This window comes from Rattus norvegicus, chromosome 7 (genome assembly GCF_036323735.1).
Source record: "Rattus norvegicus strain BN/NHsdMcwi chromosome 7, GRCr8, whole genome shotgun sequence".
NCBI lineage: Eukaryota > Metazoa > Chordata > Mammalia > Rodentia > Muridae > Rattus > Rattus norvegicus.
The window spans coordinates 93956990-93981047 of NC_086025.1; the positions used below are offsets into that span (position 1 = coordinate 93956990).

The window sequence follows — 24058 nt, forward strand, 5'->3', positions numbered from 1 at the left end:
GTATGATTGCAGATAACCATCAGGCTAAGCATGGGGACCTCAATGGAGGAGTTAGGGGAAGGACTGAAGGAGCTGACGGGATTTGCTGAAGGAAGAACAACAATATCAACCAACCAGACCCCCCCAGAGCTCCCAGGGACTAAACCATCAACCAAAGAGTATTCATGGGGGGGGGACAGATGAATCCAGCTGCAGATGTAGCAGAGGATGGCATTGCCAGACATCAGTGGGAGCAAAAGCCCTTGGTCCTGTGAAGGCTCATTTCCCCAGTGTAGGGAAATGCCAGGGTGTTGAGGTTGGGTGGGTGGGAGAGGAAGGCATCCTCAGAGAAGCAGGGAGAGGAGGCATGGAAGAGGGAGGAAGAGAGAAAGGGGATAACATTTGAAATGTAAATTCAGTGCTCCCTTTGGCAGCACATATTCTAAAATTGGAATGATACAGAGAAGATTAGCATGGCCCCTGCACAAGGATGGCATGCAAATTCGTGAGCGTTCCATATTTTTATGACCAAAATGCGAATGCTTCACTCCTTCTTTTAAAGGGGAACAAGAATACCCTTGGGAGGCAATAGGGAGGCAAAGATTAAAACAGAGGCAGAAGGAACACCCATTCAGAGCCTGCCCCACATGTGGCCCATACATATACAGACACCAAACTAGATAAGATGGATGAAGCAAAGAAGTGCAGACTGACAGGAACCTGATGTAGATCTCTCCTGAGAGACACAGCCAGAATACAGCAAATACAGAGGCGAATGCCAGAGGCAAACCACTGAACTGAGAACAAGACCCCAGTTGAAGGAATCAGAGAAAGGACCGAAAGAGCTTGAAGGGGCTTAAGACCTCATGTTTGAACAAAAATGCCAACCAACCAGAGCTTCCAGGGACTAAGCCACTACCCAAAGACTATACATGGACTGACCCTGGGCTCCAACTGCATACGTAGCAATGAATAGCCTAGTAAGGGCACCAGTGGAAGGGGAAGACCTTGGTCCTGCCAAGGCTGGACCCCCAGTGAACGTGATTCTTGGAGGGAGGGAGGATGGGGAGGGAACACCCATATGGAAGGGGAGGGGAGGGTTTAGGGGGGTGTTGGCCTGGAAACCGGGAAAGGGAATAACATTTGAAATGTAAGTAAGAAATATCCAATTTAATAAAGATGGGAAAAATGGGGTACAGAGCTAAACAAAACATTCTCAGCTGAGGATTATCTAATGGCTAAAAAGCACCTAAAGAAATGTTCAACATCCTTAGTCATCAGGGAAATGCAAATCAAAACAACCCCGAGATTCCACCTCACACCAGTGAGAATGGCTAAGATCAAAAACTCAGGTGACAGCAGATGCTGGCGAGGATGTGGAGAAAGAGGAACACTCCTCCATTGTTGGTGGGATTGCAGACTGGTACAACCATTCTGGAAATCAGTCTGGAGGTTCCTCAGAAAATTGGACATTGAACTGCCTGAGGATCCAGCTATACCTCTCTTGGGCATATACCCAAAAGATGCCCCAACATGCAACAGAGACTCATGTTCCACTATGTTCATAACAACCTTGTTTATAATATCCACAAGCTGGAAAGAACCCAGATGCCCTTCAACAGAGGAATGGATTTAAAAAATGTGGTACATCTACACAATGGAGTACTACTCAGCTATCAAAAACAACGACTTCATGAAATTCATAGGCAAATGGAAAGAACTAGAAAATATCATCCTGAGAGAGTTTACTCAATCACAGAAAATCACACTTGGTGTGCCCTCATTTATTTATAAGTGGATATTAGCCAAAAAGCTTGAATTACCCAAGATGCAATCCACAGACCACAGGAAGCTCAAGAAGAAGGATGACCAAAATGTGGATGCCCCCACTCTTTGTTAAAAGGGGAAAAATATCCATAGGAGGGGATGTGGAAGCAAAGTTTAGAGTAGGAACTCAATGGCCATTCAGAGCCTGACCCACACGTGGCCGATATATATACAGCCACCAAAATTTGATAAGATTGATGAAGCTAAAAAATGCATGCTGAATGGGACCAGATATAGATCACTTCTGAGAGACACATCCAGAGCACGTCCAATACAGAGGTCAATGTTAGCAATAAACCACCGAACTGAGAATAGGACCCCCTTGGGGGAAATTAGAGGAAGTATTGAAAGAGTTGAAGGAGCTTGCAACCCCATAAGAACAACAATGCAAACCAACCAGAGCTTCCAGGGACTAAACCACTACCGACAGACTATACATGGACTGACCCAGGGCTCCAACTGCGTATGTAGCAGAGAATAGCCTTGTGCGGGCACCAGTGGAAGTGGAGGCCCTTGGTCCTGCCAAGGTTGGACCTCTAGTGCAGGGGAATATGGGGGTGTGGGCAATAACGGGGATGTATAGGGGGAATACCTGCATGGAGGATGGGGAGGGGAGGGAATGGGGACTTATGGACAGAAAACCAGGAAGGGGAATAATGTTTGAAATGTAAGTAAAGAGATATATCTAATAAAAAATTTTAAAAGAGAAATGTAAATTCATTAACTATCCAGTAAAAAAATAAAGGAAAAATATGAAGCACTGACTGGCATTATTCTGGATTGATAGAAGTGTTTGAATCAAATTTAAAACATGGAGGGTGTCTTTCACTTGTATTTATTAATACTCTTAAGAAAGTTTCATGATTTTTCTCCTTAAAGGTGTTTTATATATTTTACTAAATTTATTCCTAGGTAAATTACTTGTTCTTCACATATTAATAAATGATATTTTTAAATTTTTTTAACTGGTATTGTTGCATAGAATTGCAATTGGATTCAGAGTGGATTTTGTGTCTGGCAAACTTACTGAATCCTCTTACAATTGTAATAAATTTTCAACATATTATTTTATGCTTTCTATAGAGGTAATTCTGCAGGAATAATGATAGATTTATTTCTTCCATTTTGGTCCTTATAATTTATAAATCGTTCTTGCTGTACTGAATTGGCCAGAGTTTCCAGGAAAACATTAAATGTAAGAGTAGTTAGAATTATCCTTGTCTTATCCCTGATTGAAAAGAAATGACTTTAACTCATCATTGTTTATCATATTCTGAGTGTTCTTTTATATATTGCATATCAGTTTATCAAAAGCCTTTGTATTAATAGGACTTTTTAAATGAATGTGTTGAATTATATTAAAATGGTTTTCTAGCAGTACTGATATGTTTTTATAATTTATTTTATTTATTTTTCTCCTGTCCAACTCAAATTGATTTTCTAATGTTAGTCCGAGCTTTATTCTTGGGAATTAGCTCATTTTGATCATGATATATTTTAAAAGATTATGTTTCCATTGTTAATATTTTATTTAAAATTTTCCACTTTTGTTCAAGAGTTACACTGATTCACAATTTTCCTTTAGTATACAGCCTTAGGATTGTTTTGGTATCAGTTTATAACTGTTAAATTCATTGGAAGTATTCCTTTCTGATACATTGGAATACCGTATATGTGATTAAAGCTTTTTTTCATGAACACTTGGTAGACCATTGCAGAAAATTTTTGACAGGTTTTCAAAAATTTTATTGGTTCTATCACTTTTTTCTTATAAATAAAATGAATAATCTCCTCAGGATTTCTACAGTTGCAGCAAAGATTTTGAATTTACTTTTACAAAATTGTTCATATGTTTGAAGTACTTTTTTGATATTGACATCCTCTCCAGTCAATTCCTATTCAGTGTTATACTTTTCTCCTCCTTTTTTATGATCAATTTATTGCTTCTTTGTTTCATCACTTATACTCATTCCCCATGTCTTCGGTGACAACATACAGCAAACCTAGAAGCTTAAAATGACACAGACGTGCTTACTTTAAGTTATGGAAGCCAGTAGCCTGCAACAACACTCAGGGGCACAAAAGTCAGAGTGGTAGTAAGGTCACACTGTTTTTGGAATCTCCATGAGAAAATTTATTTCTTACGTCTTCTAGATACTAGTATCTTCCCCCACTTGGAATATAGAAATGTGGTTTCTCTAGAATAAGAATGAATGGAAGAAGGGATTATATATATATTTCTGCCATGCATATTAATTAACATATTCTGCATTATATTTTCATATAATATTAGTATAATGTACCTGGAATGGGGTCTTGTGGTCATGCTCATCAAGTTGACCCATGAGGCACAGTTCGTAAACTGGAAGCCCAAGAATGCTCAAACTGTGGTTGCAATCACTCCCAGAATAACACTTGGGAAAATGTCTCTGAACGTTTCATGCCCCAGGTAAATTGGTTAAATTGAACATCACACTTGGCTCCTGGCTGCAACATGTGAGTCTCTGTGGCTCCTTGACCCTGCATTGTGATGATCTTTTCACGTACTTACCTACTTATAGAACCAGAACCCCTTGTGAGTACAGCCAGATAATCCAGCTTGATCTTTCAGTGTCATAATTTTCAGGTTACTCACAACTGCAGGGTTCTTTTTAACCACATTAGAGAAGTCCACACAACCCAAGGTTCAGGGCGTGGATAGAGATGCAGGATGGAGTACTGTCTAATCTACCACATTTTAAGAGTCACTTTGTGGTGGGTACAGTGGTGTTCACCTTTAATGCCAGCACTTGGGAGGCAGAGGCAGGTGGGGTATTGTGATTTCAAGGGCAGCCTGGTCTACAAATCAAGTATGGGACAGGCAGGTCTCTGTTATAGAGAGAAACTTTGTCTGAAAATATACCACTTTGAAGTAGATTGGCATTTTCTATATTTATTTTTATTTTGTATCATTTGGGGGTGATAATTCATTTTTGCTTTATTTTGATGTGAAGTTTCTTGTATTTGGTGGGTATTTTTTCATTTATACTCTTATAACTCAAAAGTATACATTTTCCTTTACACAATGCTTTTGTTGTACCTCATAAATTTCAATATATGCAATTTTTATTATCATCTAATTCAAACTGTTTAAAGTTCTTTGTACTTATTTCTTCTTTGATCTATAAAGGATTTAAAAGTGTGTTGCTAAATATGTTGTCTTTTAATATAGAGCCTAAGCTAACGTAACCATATGATCTATAAGGTATTGATGTTCTAAGACTGGCTGAGATTTGATTTAGAGTTCAATGTCTGACAGCATTTGAATGACTAAATATATTGTTAAGGGGTTCAGTGCTCTGTACCTACAATCTCTAGATCTATAATTTCACTATTTCTACCTGAGCTGACTGAAATTTTATTCCATTAAGAAGCTTTTCCCGAGTGTAGGGCTGAGTCTTCTATGCTCCCTTTGTGCCCCATGTATGAGTTTTTAAAATAGTGTAGTATGGTCTCTTCGGTTTCTCTCTTCTCTGTCTTTAAAAGCCTCAAGAAGAGAGTGCATTTTAGCTGTCTTTTTCTCTTCTCAGCACTTTATCTACTATAGAAGCATTAAGTAAATAATTACTGAACTGAAGAACTGCATGGAGCTGTCTTTAAAAAGCTCTGCCAACCATCTTCTTCCGGGTAAACAACACTGACTGTACTCCAGAATGAATGCCAGCCTCATGCTTTAATTAGTAGAAGGAAGGGTAAAGTTTTAGCTCGATTTAGAAAATGCTGGGGGATGGGGTATTCAGAGAGATGACACAATAGTAAGAATGGTTCTAGCACTGTCTGAGGACCTGAGTTGGGTTCCCAGTTATACACCTATATCTCTAGATCCAGGATATCTGAGGGTCTTCTCCAGCCCACTAAGGTCGAGAGCATACATGTGGCAAACATACAGAACACGTGTGTGTGTGTGTGTGTGTGTGTGTGTGTGTGTGTGTATGAATAAAAATAAATCTTTTTTTAAATGGAAAACAGAAAAGGTAAATTTACAAAAGTCAAATGTGGATTCATTGCATTCACAATATGGAGACCCTGAGTTTGACTTTTGATTATTGACAGGTGATTGTGCCTTAATTATTCTGGAATTACACATTGTACAGATAAAGAATGAACCATAACAAACCATCCTAAAGATTATTAGACTACAAAAACATTGCTGTCTTTGGAACAGAACTCATATTGACACATACTTGGAGTCAGAAAAAAAATATAAATCTAGCCTGGACCTGTTTTCACATCCTTTTTCTAAGAATCCAAATGAATGTGAAGTTTTCCTAGTTTCTACAGCTACTCCAAACTGTATGTTCACATGAAAAGATTTGGAGCTGGAGACCCTGCACCCATGAAGTGTCAAATATACACTCACCCAAATGAGACCTGCATGGTGACAACACCAGGTGATAGGCTCATATAGATAGAGAAAAATTGCATGAGGTAATACCTATATGAAGAGCTATAGGAATTAATAGCTCTTGAGAAGAGGGAGAATCAGTCTTCTCCAAGCATGAGTCCACTGACTGGTTATCTCATCCCAAGTGAGTAACCCTAAGCATCCATCCATACAAGGAATGCGGACTAGATGGACTAGGGTGTGTTTACATAGGGATGTGTGACTAGATGGCTAACAATAGTAATTAAAACAGAGCTTTCCATTTTGAGAGGGTATATGAAGGGAATAGGATGAGCTAAAAAAAGATATATATGGAAAAATGTAAAAACAATGCTCAAATATGAATTTTAAAATAACATTTAAATCTTAAATAAAAAACCTGTTGCTGTTTTAATCTGAAAGAATTTTCCTGCTCCTACCAAAAAATAAAATAATTTAAATTTTAGCTCAAATGTCCCCAGTTTTGAATGGTGTCATAGCATCATCAAAGCTTATCTGATAAGCACAGATGCACAATCAAAAAAAAATGATACTTAAACTGCTCAAATAAAAAAATGAGTTTTTATACAAGGCATACACTAAAAAACTCATTGGCTAGATTCTGTAGAGAAACTGAAAAAAATGACTTTAAAATACACATAGAAAGCTGAGAACCATAAAACCACATAGAAAGGAATTTTTGAGGAAGGCAAATTTGGAGGAGGGACAATACAAAATCAAACATGAAATGCATTTCAAGTTTTGATGGTTTTCATGTTGACTGTTGACTACAGAAGCAGGTTTCTAGTTTCACCTGTGCACGTGAACAAATTACTTTCCCCACATAGTTTTCTGAAGAGACTCTTCTTACAGGCTCCTGTACCAGTGGTTAAAGGTGAGCAAATATGTGGGGTTTGGGCTCTATGTTCTCTTCCATTGACTTTGTGGTCTGTTTTTGTGTCAAGATCATGTCCCGTTTATTTTTGTGGATTCCTGGTATATCTGAGATATGGTGGTATAGTGTTTCTAGTTTGATTTATAGAACCTCTTGTTCTGTGAACTGAAATCTTTAGGTTTGTTTATTCCTTCTCTGAACTACCATTCAGATTTTAAAGGATTCTTTACGGTCTGCTATACATAAAAGTGCCACAATAAAGAATGTCACTGACTACTGATCAGAAGGTTGCAAGCTTTTCAAAGGCATGGTTTAGGGTTTTATTTATTTGCCAGTGTCATTGTACTGTGAAGACAGAAAGTTCTGAACTACAGGAACGTTCTGGAGAGACTAAATAGAACTGACTCACAAAAAATAGTTTCTCTATTTAGATCCCAACATCAGATGATGCTGACTATTATTGGAATTAGTCTTACTGCACGCAAGCATTATAGATCTCCAAATGCACTCAGAAAATTTTGAAATCCTGGATGATGCAAACCTTGAACTAGTTGATTCTAAGTATAGGTAAACGTTAGTAACTTTTTTTTCTTTTTTCTTTTTTTCAGAGCTGGGGACCGAACCCAGGGCCTTGCGCTTGCTAGGAAAGCGCTCTACCGCTGAGCTAAATCTCCAAACCCAAACTTGAGTAACTTAAGATGAAGCAATATCTGATGTTCAAACATCTCCAAATATAGATGGCATATGACGGGTTACAAATGTAAGTAACAAATAATGCTGAAAATATTCTAGAAATATAGAAAACTAGAGATGAAGATGCTATAGCAATCTAGAAATGCATGATATACATGCCACAAGACGCTTACTTTTTCCTTGTTAAAAGATTTTGACACCCTGTGTGATAGTTTCATTGCGACTATGCTACATACATGTGTCCATCTTTGTTAAAGGAGGGAGATTTTGCTATGAGTTTACCATCACCCTGGTTGTGAGTTTGGTTGGTTGGCCAGGGATGTTGTTTAGACGAACTGCTTTTAGCATCTATAGTGTATAGTTTTAAATCATCCTTGGGAATAGGGATCACCCTATTACTTTGTGGAACAAGGACAATTCTCTAGCCAGCCACAGTCACAAACTGTGTAACATCAGACAGTCATACCAACTTCACTTTAGACCAGAATATGACCTATGTCATGAGCTATGTGAATTTCAGTTTAAAAAGTCAGTGGGTTTTAAGGGTGATACACTAGGCAATGTTCTTTATTTGGTTGGGAGATTTTTAATGACTGCTTCTATTTCTTTAGGAGTTATGGGACTATTTAGAAGGTTCACCTGATCCTGATTTAACTTTGGTACCTGATACCTGTCTAGAAAATTTTTGATGTCATCCAGATTTTCCAATTTTGTTGAATATAGGCTTTTGTAGTAGGATCTGATGATATTTTTACATTTCCTCAGTTTCTGTTGTTATGTCTCCCTTTTCATTTCTGATCTGGTTAGTCTGGCTGAGGATTTATTTACCTTCTTGTTTTTGTCAAAGAACCAGCTCCTGATTTTGTTGATTCTTTGTATAGTTCTTTTTGTTTCTACTTGGTTGGCTTCAGCCCTGAATTTGATAAATTCCTGGCATTCACTCCTTTTGGGTATATTTGTTTCTTTTTGTTCTAGAGCTTTCAGGTCTGCCGTCAAGGTGTTAGTGTATGTTCTCTCCAGTTTCTTTTTGGAGGCACTCAGACTTATGATGTTTCCTCTTAGCACTGCTTTCATTGTGTGGCATAAGTTTGGGTATGCTGTGCCTTCATTTTCACTAAATTCTAATAAGTCTTAAATTTCATCTTTGACCAAGTTATCATTGAGTAGATTTTGTTCAGCTTACATGTGTATGTTGGCTTTCTGTTGTTTTTGTTGTTCTTGAAGACCAGCCTTAGTCCATGGTGATCTGATTGTATGCATGGGATTATTTTTAATCTTCTTGTATCTGTTGAGACTTGTTTTATGACCAATTATATAGTCAATTTTGGAGAAGGTACCATGAGGTGCTGAGAAGAAAGTATATTCTTTTGTTTTAGGATGAAATGTTCTGTAAATATCTGTTAAATCCATTTGGTTCATAACTTCTGTTAGTATCATTGTGTCTCTGTTTAGTTTCTGTTCTCATGGTCTGTCTATTGATGAGAGTGTAGTGTTGAAGTCACAAATAATTATTGTGGGAGGAACAAAGTGTGCTTGGAGCTATAGTTTCTTTTATGAAGGATGATGCCCTTGCTTTGGAGCAGAGATATTCAGAATTCAGAGTTCATTTTGGTGGATTTTTTCTGTTACAAGTATGAAGTGTCTTGCATTATCTTTTTTGATAACTTTTGGTTGAAAGTCGACTTTCTTTTATATTAGAATGGCTTCTTTAGCTTGTTTCTTGGGCCCATTTGCTTGGAAAAAAATTTCCTAGTCTTTTACTCTGAGGAAATGTTTGTGTTTGTCACTGAGGTGTGTTTCCTGTATGCAGCAAAATTCTGGGTCCTGTTTAAGTATCCAGTCTGTTAGTCTATATCTTGTTATTAGGGAATTGAGTCCATTGATTTTTGAAAGATATTAGGGACCAATCACTGTTGTTTCCCATTACTTTTGTTTTTAGAGGTGGAATTATGTTTGTGTGACTATCTTCTTTTGGGTTAGTTGAAAGATTACTTTCTTGCTTTTTCTAGGGTGTAGTTTCCCTCGTTGTGTTGGCATTTTCCATCTATTATGCTTTGGCTTTGTAGGGCTAAATTTGTGGAAAGATATTGTGTAAATTTGGTTTTGTCATGGAATATCTTGGTTTCTCCATCTATGTTAATTGAGAGTTTTGCTGGATATAGTAACCTAGGGTATCATTTGTGTTCTCTTAGTATCTGTATGACATCTGCCCAGAATCTTTTAGCTTTCATAGTCTCTGTTGAAAAGTCTGGTGTAATTCTCATAGATCTGCCTTTATATGTTACTGGCCCTTTTCTCTTACTGCTTTTAATATTCTTTGTTTCGTGCATTTGGCGTTTTGATTATTATGTGACCAAAGGAATTTCTTTTCTGGTCCAGTCTGTTTGGAGTTCTGTAGGCTTCTTGTATGTTTATGGACATCTCTTCCTTTAGGTTATGGAAGTTTTCTTCTATTATTTTGTTGAAGATATGTATTGGCCCTCTAAGTTGGGAATCTTCACTCTCATTTAAACCTATTATCCTTAGGTTTGATCTTCTCACTGTGTGCTGGATTTCCTGGACATTTTGGGTTAGGAGCTTTATGGGTTTTTCATTTTTTTTTGACTATTGTGTCAGTGTTTTCTATGGTATCTTCTGCCCCTGAGATTCTCTCTTCTATCTCTTGTATTCTGTTGGTGATGCTTGTATATATGACTCCTTCTCTCTTTCCTAGGTTTTCTATCTCCAGGGTTGTCTCCCTTTGTGATTACTTTATTGTTTCTATTTCTGTTTTTAGATTCTGGATGGTTTTGTTCAATTTCTTCACCTGTTTTATTATGATTTTCTGTAATTCTTTAAGGGATTTTTGTGTTTCTTGTTTAGGGGCTTGTACCTGTTTACTTGTGTTGTCCTGTATTTCTTTAAGGGAGTTACTTATATCCTTCTTAAAGTCCTCTAACATCATCATGATGAGGTGTGATTTTTAAATCAGAATCTTACTTTTCTGGTTTGTTGGTATATCCAGGTCTTGTGGTGGTGGGAGAACTGGGTTCTTGTGATGCCAAGTGGCCTTGGTTTCTGTTACTTAGGTTCTTACCCTTTCCCCTCACATCTGGCTATCTCTGGTGTTAGCTGGTCTTGCTGTCTCTGACAGTGGCTTGACCCTCCTGCAAGTTTGTGTGTCAGCACTCTGTGGAGACCAGCTCTGTCCTGGTGGAATCTGGGTGCAGAAATCTGTTCCACAGGGTCAGCTCTGGGTGCAGATGGAAACTGGAAGAATCCTGTCCCAGACTGCTCCTAGGTCCCTGCATCCCTCTATTTCTCTCTTTTGTATCCACAAACCTCTCTATGATTTGACAAACCCTAAGATCAGTTTTTGAGGACACTGAAGCAGCTCTCAAAAGAACAAAGACTTTCTCACAGCAAAGATTGGGAATAGAATGTTGACATAGGGAGTAACACAGCCACATTACAAATATCAGTGGCTCTTCAGACATAACCATTATTATAACCCCACTTTTCCAGTATATCTGGGAGCAGGACCTAGGATACTTCCACACTCTCCAAGTTCTCATTACCAATTCCAAACACGGATATTTCCCCAAATAATGAATTGGTGTCCACAGAAGAGAACCATAACTGCTGAAGCCAAAGACCTCGAAGGAATAGAGAAAGGAAATTTGTAAAAAGTACTGAGTCAAGTTATTGGGTTTGACTGTATTGTGTGGAGAAGCTTAGAGAGCAGCTGCAACATAGGAAACCACTGGCCAGATGTTCAAAGGAAACTGAACAAAAATATTGCATGAGAAAAGGAATTTGATCAACATAAATTATCAGACTGAACAGTGAACAATGTTTATAAAGACATACCAGTGTAAATACTGAACAAGGATCTGGCAAAGTGCTAAAATAAATTCTAATAAAAGGAAAGGAAAGGAAACGGATGACACATGTTGACTGAAGATGATTGAAGGTCCAACAGCACCAAATCCCAATTGATGAATTAAGAGATTTCTTAAGAACCGAGGAAACAGGTCTGTGGTAGAACACTAGCCTAATATGTATGATGTCCTGGATTCTATCCCCAGCACTACATCAAAAAACTATTTAATTTCATGAGAATGGTTGGAAAATAAAGAGATAACAATATGCATATTATTTATAAATAATGAAATAACTGCCAGAATAAATAAAGAGGATAATATATAAAGCAATATATTAAAAACGATTATAGTTGAAACAGAATAAATGGGCGTGAAAGAAACTGAATTTTAAATGTTAACACTAAAATGTTCAAAAAGCAAGTTGAGATATTCGAAATGTCAAGGAGAAATAGGCAGTTATGGAAGGTCACTGTAATAAGGAAATAATTGGGGAAACATGAGACAAAAACCCAAGGTCCTAAAGAAAGAGCAAACAATTTCTCCATCAATAGAGACTTAACTTCAATATTCTTAAGTCAGCCAGGCAGAGAAGCAATAATCTATCTTGTTTGAGGAACTTCTTGGACTCTTTTAACCAACAACTTAGAGGGAATTTCTCATGCCTAGTACTAGGATATTGTTAGATCGTATGTTAGACAGTGTGTGTGTGTGTGTGTGTGTGTGTGTGTGTGTGTGTGTGTGTGTAAAGGAAGAATTTCTTATGAATGAACAGATGACTTAGACAATTCACTACAGCTAGAGCCTTTCTGAAAGAAATTTTCAAGTACATGCTCCAGAAATAAAAAAGCACTAGGGGCTGGTGAAATAGTTCAGCAGTTAAGCATTGGCTGATCTTACAGAGATTCTAAGTTCAATTTCCAGCAACCACATGTTGGCTTACGACTAATTATAAAGGTATCTGATGTCTTCTAGAATGGAGGTGTGCATATAGACAGAGTACTCATAACTTAAATAAACAAACAACTAAATAAACACATAAATAAGATTGAATGCTGAAGTGGACATTTCCAGTTTCTTTGGAGACTTAGCTAAGTCATGTAATGTTTTTCTGGAAGTTGTCCTATGAGATGAGGTTTTACTGAAGCAGACACATGGTCTTTTTCTAGAAGCTGTCTTGTGAAAGGGCATATAATGTTTTGCTGGAGTGAATGCTTGAGTGAGCATTAAACATGAAGTGAGATTTCTGAAATAATGAATATTTGTAATAAATTTAAATAGGTTAATGCCAGTCAGAGACAGACACGATGGTACATTTGGTAATCCTAGTATTTGAAAGGTAATGGCAAGAGGGTCAGGAGTTCAAAGTTAACCTTAGCTACAGAATTGGTTGGAGGCTGGTTTAGGGTACAAAAGATGGGGTCAAAAGGGAAGAAAAAGTAGGAGGGAGGGAGAGGTTAGGGAAGAGTGGGTGATAGGAGAGTTTAAGACTAAAATACATGGCACAACCACAGTCTAAAGCCTTAGAACATGCAATCTTTTATAGACTTAACATCACAGGCCTAGTTCTTGCTTGCATTAGAATTCCTATAACTCAGTTTCTTCTGTTTCCTCAGATGAAGTGATCTGGGCTTCATGGCAGTTATACAAGAAAAAAAGTGAAAACAATTGATTTTCACTACCTCAGCCAAGAAGTCACATGTTCTGTGTATCTGGCATTACACACACACACACACACACACACACACACACACACACACACACACTCACTCACGCACGCCACAATGCACCTTTACAGAGAAGCCAGTGATACAGAAAATAATATGCATTGTTTCATAATCAATATCAGCTTCAACAACAAATGCAAATGAAACAATACAAACTGTGAAAGGGAGAAAAAGCTTTGAATTTTAAGGATATATTTTTAATATTTCTAAAGTCATATTTTAAAAACTACCGAAAATTGGACTAGTTGCAATAGTCAAATTCTAGAAAGAAAAGAATCTAAATGGAACAAAAAGAAATTCAGTCTCATCTAGAAGACATAAACACTGCAGTGGTCATCAAAAATCTCCTTCTGCTTGGCCATCCATCCCAAGGAAAGCTCAATCCAGACTCCAGCTGTCAGTCACCTGTGTCTCAGGGGCAGCTGTAGCCTTCACTGCCCTGCCTTGTGACAGTGGTCATGAACCGTATAACTTTTCCTTTCCAGCAGTTGACAGGACTCTAGTTCAACCATAGTGAGTGTTAGATGGGCAATAAAAGTATGGGGCATCTCTCTTTGGTTTCTGTATTACATATCCCTCTGCTTCCAACAATACTGGGCCTGAAGGAGGGACAGCCACTGCTACTAAACCTTTGTAGCTTACTTCAATGGCACTTTTATGATGGGCGGCTAAACTCCATCAGCCTTCCAGCCAGCTTCTACAAAGCCCAATGGAACCTCTTGCCAGGTTCTGCCAGCTGCCAGCTGACTTTCCAGTGTAACTGTCTGGTGGTGCAGCATGTCCTGCTGTCCCACACTGATTTCCTCAAGTCTGGATAAACTCCAAGGGGAGCTTGCTAGTGAATGTCAGAGGAATTCTAAGGAAATCTTGGCTGATTCCTAGATTCTTGCAAGTCTTACGGACACTCACTAACAGCTTTCTGACAATCACTATGGATCTACAGAACTTTAATCACTACGTCTCCATCTTCCTTTGTGAGCTGGTAAGAGATGATCCTATTGGAGATTTGTTCCTCTCCTGAGCATGCTACCACTGCCACAGTAATCATGACTTGTCATGTGTATGTTGGATGTATGTTACATCCCTAGTCCTTAAATACCCTAATTGCTCTTTAATAATTTTATTATGTTTGGGGGCTCCTCTCAAATGTCCTGCCTCTGACTTGAAACATTCCTATCTGAAAGGAAGGCAGTGACTCACAAAAGTTGAGGATATCAAAAAGATGCAAGAACCCTAAGGTTCCTCCTCAAGGTTATATAAGCATGTTCTAGGGAAACAAGACCCTCTCTGTCAGACCCTGTGAATCTCAGTCTGAGAGTCAGGGAGCTACAGGAATTCAGCTTTTGTGCATTGTCAGTCATACTGGGATGTGCCTTTCAGTGATTCAACATGGGTATTCGTACAAATAATCCTCCAACCATCCTCCTACCAGTAACTCAAGTAATGATCACAACAAGCAGGTCATTACTTTTGTCTAAGATTAGTACTGTGTCTAAGGTAAAGAGACATTTGTTCACAGCTCTCCCGGGAACACAAAACAATGTGGTTCACTATACTGAATGATTCCATCTCCTAATTTATCCCAACAGTTTAAGGTCCAGGTGGTTTTGAAAAGGATTCACACTAAATTTCAAAGCTCAGACACTCTTAACTTTATGTCATTAAGAAGAAAGTGGGAAAATCTGTTTTATAGTTCTAGTACAATTGACACTATCAAACTACATTATCAGAACATATCAGACAACATATCAGAACAGATCTATGTCCTTCCTTCAGAACCAGTGTTAAGAATGTGTCCCTAGCATTCTTGTATAAAGCCAACCATGGCAGTACAGGCTTGTAATCCCAATTCTGGGAGAGGTAGGGTCAGGTGGATCACTGCCTGGAGTTCGATGGTCATCCAATCTGCCTGAATTAGTGAGCCCCAAGTCCGGGGAGAGACTCTCATAGAAAAGGGCTGGAGACTAAGGGATGAAGATATCTGATATTTGACACCTAGATTCCATGTGCATTCATGTACATGCAGCCCTATGTTCATGTGCACATGTAAACATGTGCATACACATACACCACATAGCCAAACAAATCATAATCCCAGCCCAACTTCACTTACTAGTAAAAATTCTAATACATTGAAATCAATATTATATAATGAACTCAGTAATATTTAAATATTAATAACAAAATAAGGATCATGTAAATAAAAATATAATGTATGTACATATAATAAATATAATTTATTATAATAAGTAATAGAAAAAATTATTTGGTCGTATTCACAGTTTATGAATGTATCAGGTGAGCCCCAGCAACATTTATGACATCAGAAACGAGGTAAGACCAGAACTTTCTTAGTGTGATAATAATGATATATCCTGAAAATCGACAATAAATTTAACTAAAACCAGTGATATAAAAATAGAGAAATATCAAAACTGTCTTTATAAAGAAAGGATTTGTACATCTTTACAGAGACATTTTACCTTATTAAAGCTATGAAACAGATCTGAATAAATGGGGAGATTATTACATCTACTAAGATTTGATACATTATAAAGATGTCATTATTTTTGAAAAATTATCATTTACATTTTATTATCACTAACAATTGGATTCTTCTACTAAGTTCCACTCTCTCTGAATTATGCAAAAGTCAGAAAAATCCAGACTTCAGGATTTTGTTGGTGTCTTACACCTATATGAATCGTATAGATTCATGGATGTCACTGTGACATGTTTTGCACATGCATATAATTTACTCTGGATCCAAAGATTCTACAGCTAGAATAAAAACAAACAGAAAACTGAGAAACACATTGAGACGTGAAGATGATTCGTGACATCATGTAGGTGGATCTGTCAACATCGGGTAAGTAAATGCCTGTGCCGAAGCCAGGAGATTCGATGAAGGGAAAGTGCTCCTGCTTTCAGCATTTGACTGTATATTAGACAACAATTTAAATAATTGCGAAAACATTAGCCCTTTTTATCTGTGATGTTTAATTTTAGTTTTCAGCTTGAATAAACATAGAATCATGTGGGAAGGGAGTCTCGTTATGCCTAAGCCTTGCTCTGGAGCTCTCCTTCTCTCTTAAAGGTAGATGGCAGAGGGAGGACATAGGTGAAGGGGGGAACAAGACTTGGTCTTGAGAGAGATTAGGGTTGCTTGTTATAATAACACATACCTATCTTGACTTTAAGTTACTCTGAGACCAGAAGTTTGCAGGCCTCTGAACCTATTAACACTTGCTGCTGACAGTGAGGGAAGAGTGGTTAGGTAAAGGATTTATTACTCATTCTCCTTTCCCTGGCCATGCATCCAGAAGCCTCTCTGGCTAGGCTGTTTAACTCTTTGTGAACCAGAGAGGAAGGAAAGGAAAGGAAAATAATTAAAATGCTTTGTACAGGCAAATATGCACAGACACATACACATTCATACATACATTTACATTCTCATTTACACATAAACAGATTCACATTTTGTTGGGCCCAAACACCTGTCTTATCCACTCCACAAATATGCATGCATACTTAAACACACACACACACACACACACACACACACACACACACACACACACACACACATACATACATACATACATACGCACAAATAGAAATATACATTTGGATAAATGGATGGGTAGATGGATAGATGGATGGATGGATGGATAGATGGATGGATGGATGGATGGGTGCGGCAGAGCTCCCTAAGCCAAATTGTCCAACAACTTTATTTCTTTTCTTGGGCCTTTGTATACCTTCTTGACCTCCTAAGATAAAATGTTCTTTGGAAAATTAATCTCATAGATAAAATATTACATAAAATGAGATTAACAGAAGTATATCAACAACAAGTTCAAAGTAGTGTTTCATACTGAAAGCTCATTGTAAGTTCAAAGCAACAGTTAGTTTCTTTTTAAGGCCTTGCCTTATCAAAGTGTACACCTGTGGTTCCATCCTTAGACCTAAATGTTTTTCCTAGAACACAAATTTCTCTCAAGCCTATTTCGCTCTTTAGTGTAACTGAAAGCTCATTGTATTTCTTATTATGCAGCCTTTACTTGCTACTATGAAGAGTAGGCACACTCTATTCTTGGTTCTAACTTAATTACACTTTTCTTGAAAAACAACTAAGACCATTCTTAAAACTTTCTTCCTAGGGGTTGGGAATTTAGCTCAGTGGTAGAGCGCTTGCCTAGCAAGAGCAAGGCCCTGGGTTCGGTCCCCAGCTCCGAAAAAAAAAAAAAAAAGAAGAAGAAAAAACTTTCTTCCTAAAATTATTTGAATCAAATCAGGAATTCTATAGAATAATTAAGTCATCTAAACAGCATTAACTCATGAAAGTTCATTTTCATATTGATCTGTACAAAATCTGATCAGTAGGGTAGACTAATATTATTATTATTAATTTAATAATAACAGGAATGGCATATCAGCTGCTAAAAGCAATCCTGAGATGAATTCTCTTTGGGACCTTGCCTCATAGAGCTCACCCATTGCAGAGGATACAAAAGCAGTGAGCCACTAACCAGGAAGGCCACCTGTTAGACTTAGCCTATCCAAGATGGCTCCTGACACCAATATGTACTGTTTACATTGTATGGACATGTCTGGAGGGTTGTCTTAATTAAGTTAATTGATATGGGAGGACCCAGTCCAATGTGGGGGTACCATTTCCTAGGCAGGGGTTCTGAGCCAAGTGAGTGGAGCAATCTACCTGAGAATGAGACAGTAGGTAAGCGTTTATGTGTTCAATTCTTTGTGCTCTTGTGGGTGTGATATGACTATCTGCTGCTGTGTCTCCCCCACAGTGATGGACTGTTTCCTGGAATTAGGAGCCAAACCAAACCCTTTCTCTACTTAGTTGGTTTTTGTCTGAGAATTTTGTCACAGCAGCAGAAATTAAAGCAAAGACAGTTTCCAAAATTATACTTCAACCTTTCAAAAAAAAAAGATATCCCTTAAGGTCCACCCACCCACCCACCCACAGTTATCTAGATACTGTTACCTAACTGATTCCAAAGAACAAATACTACCTTAATTTTTAAACAGTAAAAGAACAATGTAAGGAAATCATGAATATAGCTGGGGATATAGTACAACGATAGAATACATATCTAGCATGTGTAAGACTTAGAATGTGAGTTTCAGCACTAGAAATAATTATGACTACACTTTATGAAAAATTAAATAAAATGTCAAACTCAATGACCAGTTTGAAAGAATACTTTAAAGAACATGAGACATTTTAATATTACATGTCACTGCCAGCAACATAGAGTGGTGACAATCTTCATCTTAATTTCCTACAAGAAGTCTCGTGATTGAAACCCTGGCCCTCATGTGTGTACCACAGAGCCATCTCCCAACTCCACGGGGCTTTTGTTTCCCACTCTTACTACCACTTGGAGGTCACAGTTTGGATTTTTGCCATTATAATTAGTATGAGTTTAAGTGTTATCTTGCATTTAATTTATAGACTTCCTAGTGATATATGATATTAAAGACCTTATATGCTTTTATGGCCATATTGCCAATTTTTATGTCACATTTTAGTAGGTTTTTGTTTTCTGTCTATTCTTCTCTGGTTCTAGAGACAAAATCCAGGTAGTATTTTGCTATGTGAGTATTGTACCACTGAGTTAAACCTCCATCCCAGCCCCTTTGGGATGGAGGTAAACTATGTGGCTAAGCCAACACTGTTCTTGCTTCATTATGCAGACCAATGTGGTCTAGGACCCTTGGGAGTTCTGGGATAATAAACATGTGCCCCTATACCCTGCACACTGTCCATTTAGTTATTGTGGAAAATCATAGAGCATTTTAAAAATAAACATTTCTTCATTTTAGTCCTATTTTCAAAATCAGAATAATTAAAATTTACAACTATTGAAGACTAATCTACATGATATATAGATGTCATTCTATCTATTTTGAAGGTAATATAGTTTCTTTTTATATCTTTTAAAATTTGAATGCATATTAGTTATTTTCTGTGATAAAATACCATGAGGAAGGCGACCTATAAAAGAGTTTATTTTGGGATACAGAAAATGTACATCTACACAATGGAGTACTACTCAGCTATCAAAAACAATGACTTCCTGAAATTCATAGGCATATGGAATGAACTAGAAAATATCATCCTGAATCATCCAATCTCAGAAAAACACACATGGTATGCACTCATTGATAAGTGAACATTAGCCCAAATGCTTGAATTACCCAAGATGCACAGACCACATGAAACTCAAGAAGGATGACCAAAATGCTAATGTTTCACTCCTTTAAAAGGGGAACAAAAATATCCGTAGGAGGGGATAGGGAAGCAAAGTTTGGAGCAGAAACTGAAGGAACAGCCATTCAGAGCCTGTCCCACATTTGGCCCATATATATATAGCCACCAAAACTAGATAAGATGGGTGAAGCTAAGAAATGCATGCTGACAGGAACCAGATCTCTCCTGAGAGACACAGGCAGAACCTGTCAAATACAGAGGCGAATGCCAATGCCAGCAGCAAACTACTCAAATGAGAACAGGACCCCATTGGAGGAATTAGAGAAAGGTCTGAAGGAGCTCAAGGGGCTTGCGACCCAATAAGAACAACAAAGTCAACCAACCAGAGCTTCCAGGGACTAAACCACTACCCAAAGACTATACATGGACAGACCCTGGGCTCTAACATAACATGTAGTAGTGAATAGTCTTGTTGGGGAACCAGTGGAAGGGGGAGCCCTTGGTCCTGCCAAGGTTGGACCCCCAGTGTAGGGGATTGTTAGGGGGGGTGGTAATGGGGCTGGATGGGGAGGGGAACACCCATATAGAAGGGGATGCGGAGAGGTTGTGGACTGATGGACAGGAAACCGGGAAAGGGAATAACATTTGAAATGTAAATAAGAAATACCTAATTTAATAAAAATGGAAGAACAAAAGAGTTTATTTTAGACTTGCAGTTCCAAAAGGAAAGATGTGCATGGTCGTCATTGCAGAGAAACACAGGAACTGACAGGCATGATGACTGGCATATCTGAGAGTGCACATCTAAGACTGTAAGCAGGAAACTAGGAGAACATTAGAAATGAAAGGGAGAAAGCTAGAGAGTAAGCCAGGAATGGCATGAGCCTTGGAACTCTCAAAACCAATCCCCAGTGGCATACTTCCTCCTGGAAAGCCATACCTTCTAACTGCCAAGCATTGCCACTCGTAAGGGACCACGTATTGAAATCCCAGAGAGTGTAAGGGGCACCTCACTGAAATCACCACAGGATGTACCACATTACTGCTAATGAAGTACTTAACATAATGCTTTCCATATCACTGCTAGTCATGATATATGCAAACCGAAAAGGTCTAAAGCTGTTGGTGTCTTGGAACACATACCAAAGACATTTCAATAACACTCTAAGGATTGTGGCATCACCAATGACCTTAATGGAACCAAGAGTGGTATTGAATGAAAAAACAAAACAAACAAACAAAGTCATAGGCAGTTATGACTAAAAAGTCCAGAAAGCCTGGATGCTATTAATTTTTAGAAATATTTCAATCAATTCATGTGACCCTTTGCTAAGATGCTAAATACTGATGGTCTACACCAGCTTTCACCAATGCTGACATCTAATACTGAATTGACTCAGTATTTGTTTCTATCGTGTTGATCTGTCCTCCCTCAGTCAGACTGCCACAACAAATTAAAACTCTCCTCTGAAGAAAGACAGCAACCATCACAGTCTTATTTGCGTACAGTCTCCAGGATAGAATAAAAAATATTACCAGGCCTAATAAATGGGACAAAGCAAAGACAGAAAACTCTGCAGTGATAAGTACTGCAGTGATAAGCACTGCAGTGATAAGTACTGCAGTGATAAGTACTGCAGTGATAAGCACTGCAGTGATAAGTACTGCAGTGATAAGCACTGCAGTGATAAGTACTGCAGTGATAAACACTGCAGTGATAAGCACTGCAGTGATAAGCACTGCAGTGATAAGCACTGCAGTGATAAGCACTGCAGTGATAAGCACTGCAGTGATAAGTACTGCAGTGATAAGTACTGTATTGGTAAGTACTGCAGTGATAAGTACTGCAGTGATAAGTACTGCAGTGATAAGTACTGCAGTGATAAGCACTGCAGTGATAAGTACTGCAGTGATAAGTACTGCAGTGATAAGCACTGCAGTGATAAGTACTGCAGTGATAAGCACTGCAGTGATAAGTACTGCAGTGATAAGTACTGCAGTGATAAGCACTGCAGTGATAAGTACTGCAGTGATAAGTACTGCAGTGATAAGTACTGCAGTGATAAGTACTGCAGTGATAAGTACTGCAGTGATAAGTACTGCAGCTATCAGATTGTTGAGACCGTGCTAAGAACTATCAAGAGGAAAATAAAAAGATGAAAATGGTCCACTGAGAAAATAATTCAGATGGTGTACTGGCTGGTTTTGTGTGTCATCTTGACACAGCCAGAGTCATCAGAGAAGAAGAAGCCACAGTTGAGATTCAGCTATAAGGCATTTTAGTCCAAAAGCTCGGATTACCCAAGATACAATTCACAGACCACATGAAACTCAAGGACAACCAAAGTGCAGATGATTCAGTCCTTATTAGAAGGGGAAACAAAAATATTCCCAGGAGGAAATGTGGAGACGAAGTTTGGAGCAGAGACTGAAGGAAAGGCCATCCAGATATTGCCCCACCTGGGGATCCTTCCCATATACAGTCACCAAACCCAGACAATATTGCTGATATCAAGAAGTGCATGCTGACAGGAGCCTGATATAACTGTCTCTTGAGAGGTTCTGCCAGAGCATGACAAATATAGAAGCAGATGCTCTCGGTCAACCAATGGAGGAATTAGAGAAAGGATTGAAGGAGCTGAAGGGGTTTACAAGCCCATAAGAACAACGATACCAACCAACCAGAGCTCCTGGCCACTAAACCACTACCCAAAGACATATGGACAGACCCATACCTCCAGCTGCAAATATAGAAAAGGATGGTCTTGTTGGGCATCAATAGGAGGAGAAGCCCTTGGTCCTGCCAAGACTCGATGCTAATGCCCCGATGTAGGGGAATTTCAGAGTGAAGAGGTGGGAAAGGGTGGGTGGGGGGAACAGAAGCAGGGAGAGGAGGTTGGTATAGAGAGGTTATGGACAAGAAACCGGGAAAGGGGATAACATTTGAAATGTAAATTTAAAAATGTCCAATAAAAATTCTTTTAAAAATTTTTAAAAAGGCATTTTCTCAATTAGTGGGTCAGTGGGGGAGGGCCCAGTCCATAGTGGGTGGTGCCACTCCTGGGCTGGACATTCCAGGTTCTATAAGAAAGCAGGCTGAGCAAACAATGAGAAGCAAGTCAGTTAACTCCTTGCTCCATGGCCTGTGTATTAGCTCCTGCTTCCAGGTTCCTGCCCTGTTTTAGTTCCCATCCTGCCTTCCTTTGGTGATGAACAGTGATGTGGGAGTATAAGCCAAATAAACTATATCCTTCCCAACTTGCATTCTGGTCATAGTGTTTTGTTGCAGCAGTAGAAACCCTAACTAGGACAGATGGAAATAATTCTTGAGGTTAAAAAAAAAGAAAACAATAAGCAATTGAGAACTAGTTATACAAAGCTTATAACAAATTAAAAACAGGAGAATTAGATAACTGCACATTGGGTTCATTAAAAAACCATATCAGGGGGTTGGGGATTTAGCTCAGTGGTAGAGCGCTTGCCTAGCAAGCGAAAGGCCCTGGGTTCGGTCCCCAGCTCTGGAAAAAAAAAAAAAAAAAAGAAAAGAAAAAAAAAAAACCATATCAGAACAATCTTCTGTTTTAAGAGTAAATGAAACAGGTTCACAGACCTGAAGTTGCTGACTCAGGATAATATGGCCATCCACACCTCGACTAAGCCTGGGCAGATTCTCCCAGTTATAAGCCATGTATTCATTCCCTTGTTTCACACTTCAAAATGCTTTCCATGCCACCCATTAAGCCAGAATGTCTTCTCTCCATATAATGGCATATCCAGAGGAATCATGAGAGACCATGTAGGGGAGGAAGGAAGGAACGACACCATATAGCAGGATGTCAGGTAACGTGGGAGACAGGTAAGTGGCAAGAATCATTTTCCAAAGTATACTATTGCTTCCTGGGATGCCAAATCTGGAATAAGGGCCAAAGGTTGACCAGGATCCTTCTTTTCCTACAGCCATTGTAATCTCTGAGAAGTGGACATCCATAGTATGGTTTTGGAGAAATGAGCACACTAGTTCAAGCAGATGAATGAGTGCCCAGTAACTGTGGGCTTAGGAAGGGGGATATTGTTGCTCAATGGGCACAAAGTTTGAATTGTGCAGGAAGAGCAAATTGGAAAGGTTTATTCTACAATATGTAACCTCTAGCTATCAATATTGTATTTTAACTAATTTTTATTAAGAAGTCATGTTAAGTATTTATACAACAACAAAATCCAATAAGCAAATAAGAAACATAGGTTCTGCCCAAGTTCGAACACATCGAATAGATGCATTAAGCATGTAGAGGCACTGGAAGACAGCTAAGCAGTTAAGAGCATTTGCTGCTCTTTCCACCTACGTTTAATTACCTGCACATACATGATGGCTCTCAACCAATCGGAACTCCAGTTCTAGAAAAACATCATAATGAAACTTGTGATTCCACATGG

The 24058-nt window shown here is 38.4% G+C and overlaps 1 protein-coding gene and 1 non-coding gene across 2 annotated transcripts; both read left to right on the top strand.

Annotated features, from left to right (window-relative positions):
- The first annotated feature begins 397 nt into the window (after nt 1–397).
- On the top strand, nt 398–503 carry LOC120094056 (U6 spliceosomal RNA). Its single transcript, XR_005487732.1, has one exon. It is a non-coding gene; the product is annotated as a U6 spliceosomal RNA (small nuclear RNA).
- Nucleotides 504–21172: 20669 nt separating this feature from the next.
- On the top strand, nt 21173–21784 carry LOC120093879 (keratin-associated protein 5-3-like). Its single transcript, XM_039080609.1, has one exon. It carries the CDS (start codon nt 21173–21175, stop codon nt 21782–21784), a length of 612 nt encoding a protein of 203 aa, XP_038936537.1.
- Nucleotides 21785–24058: the final 2274 nt, after the last annotated feature.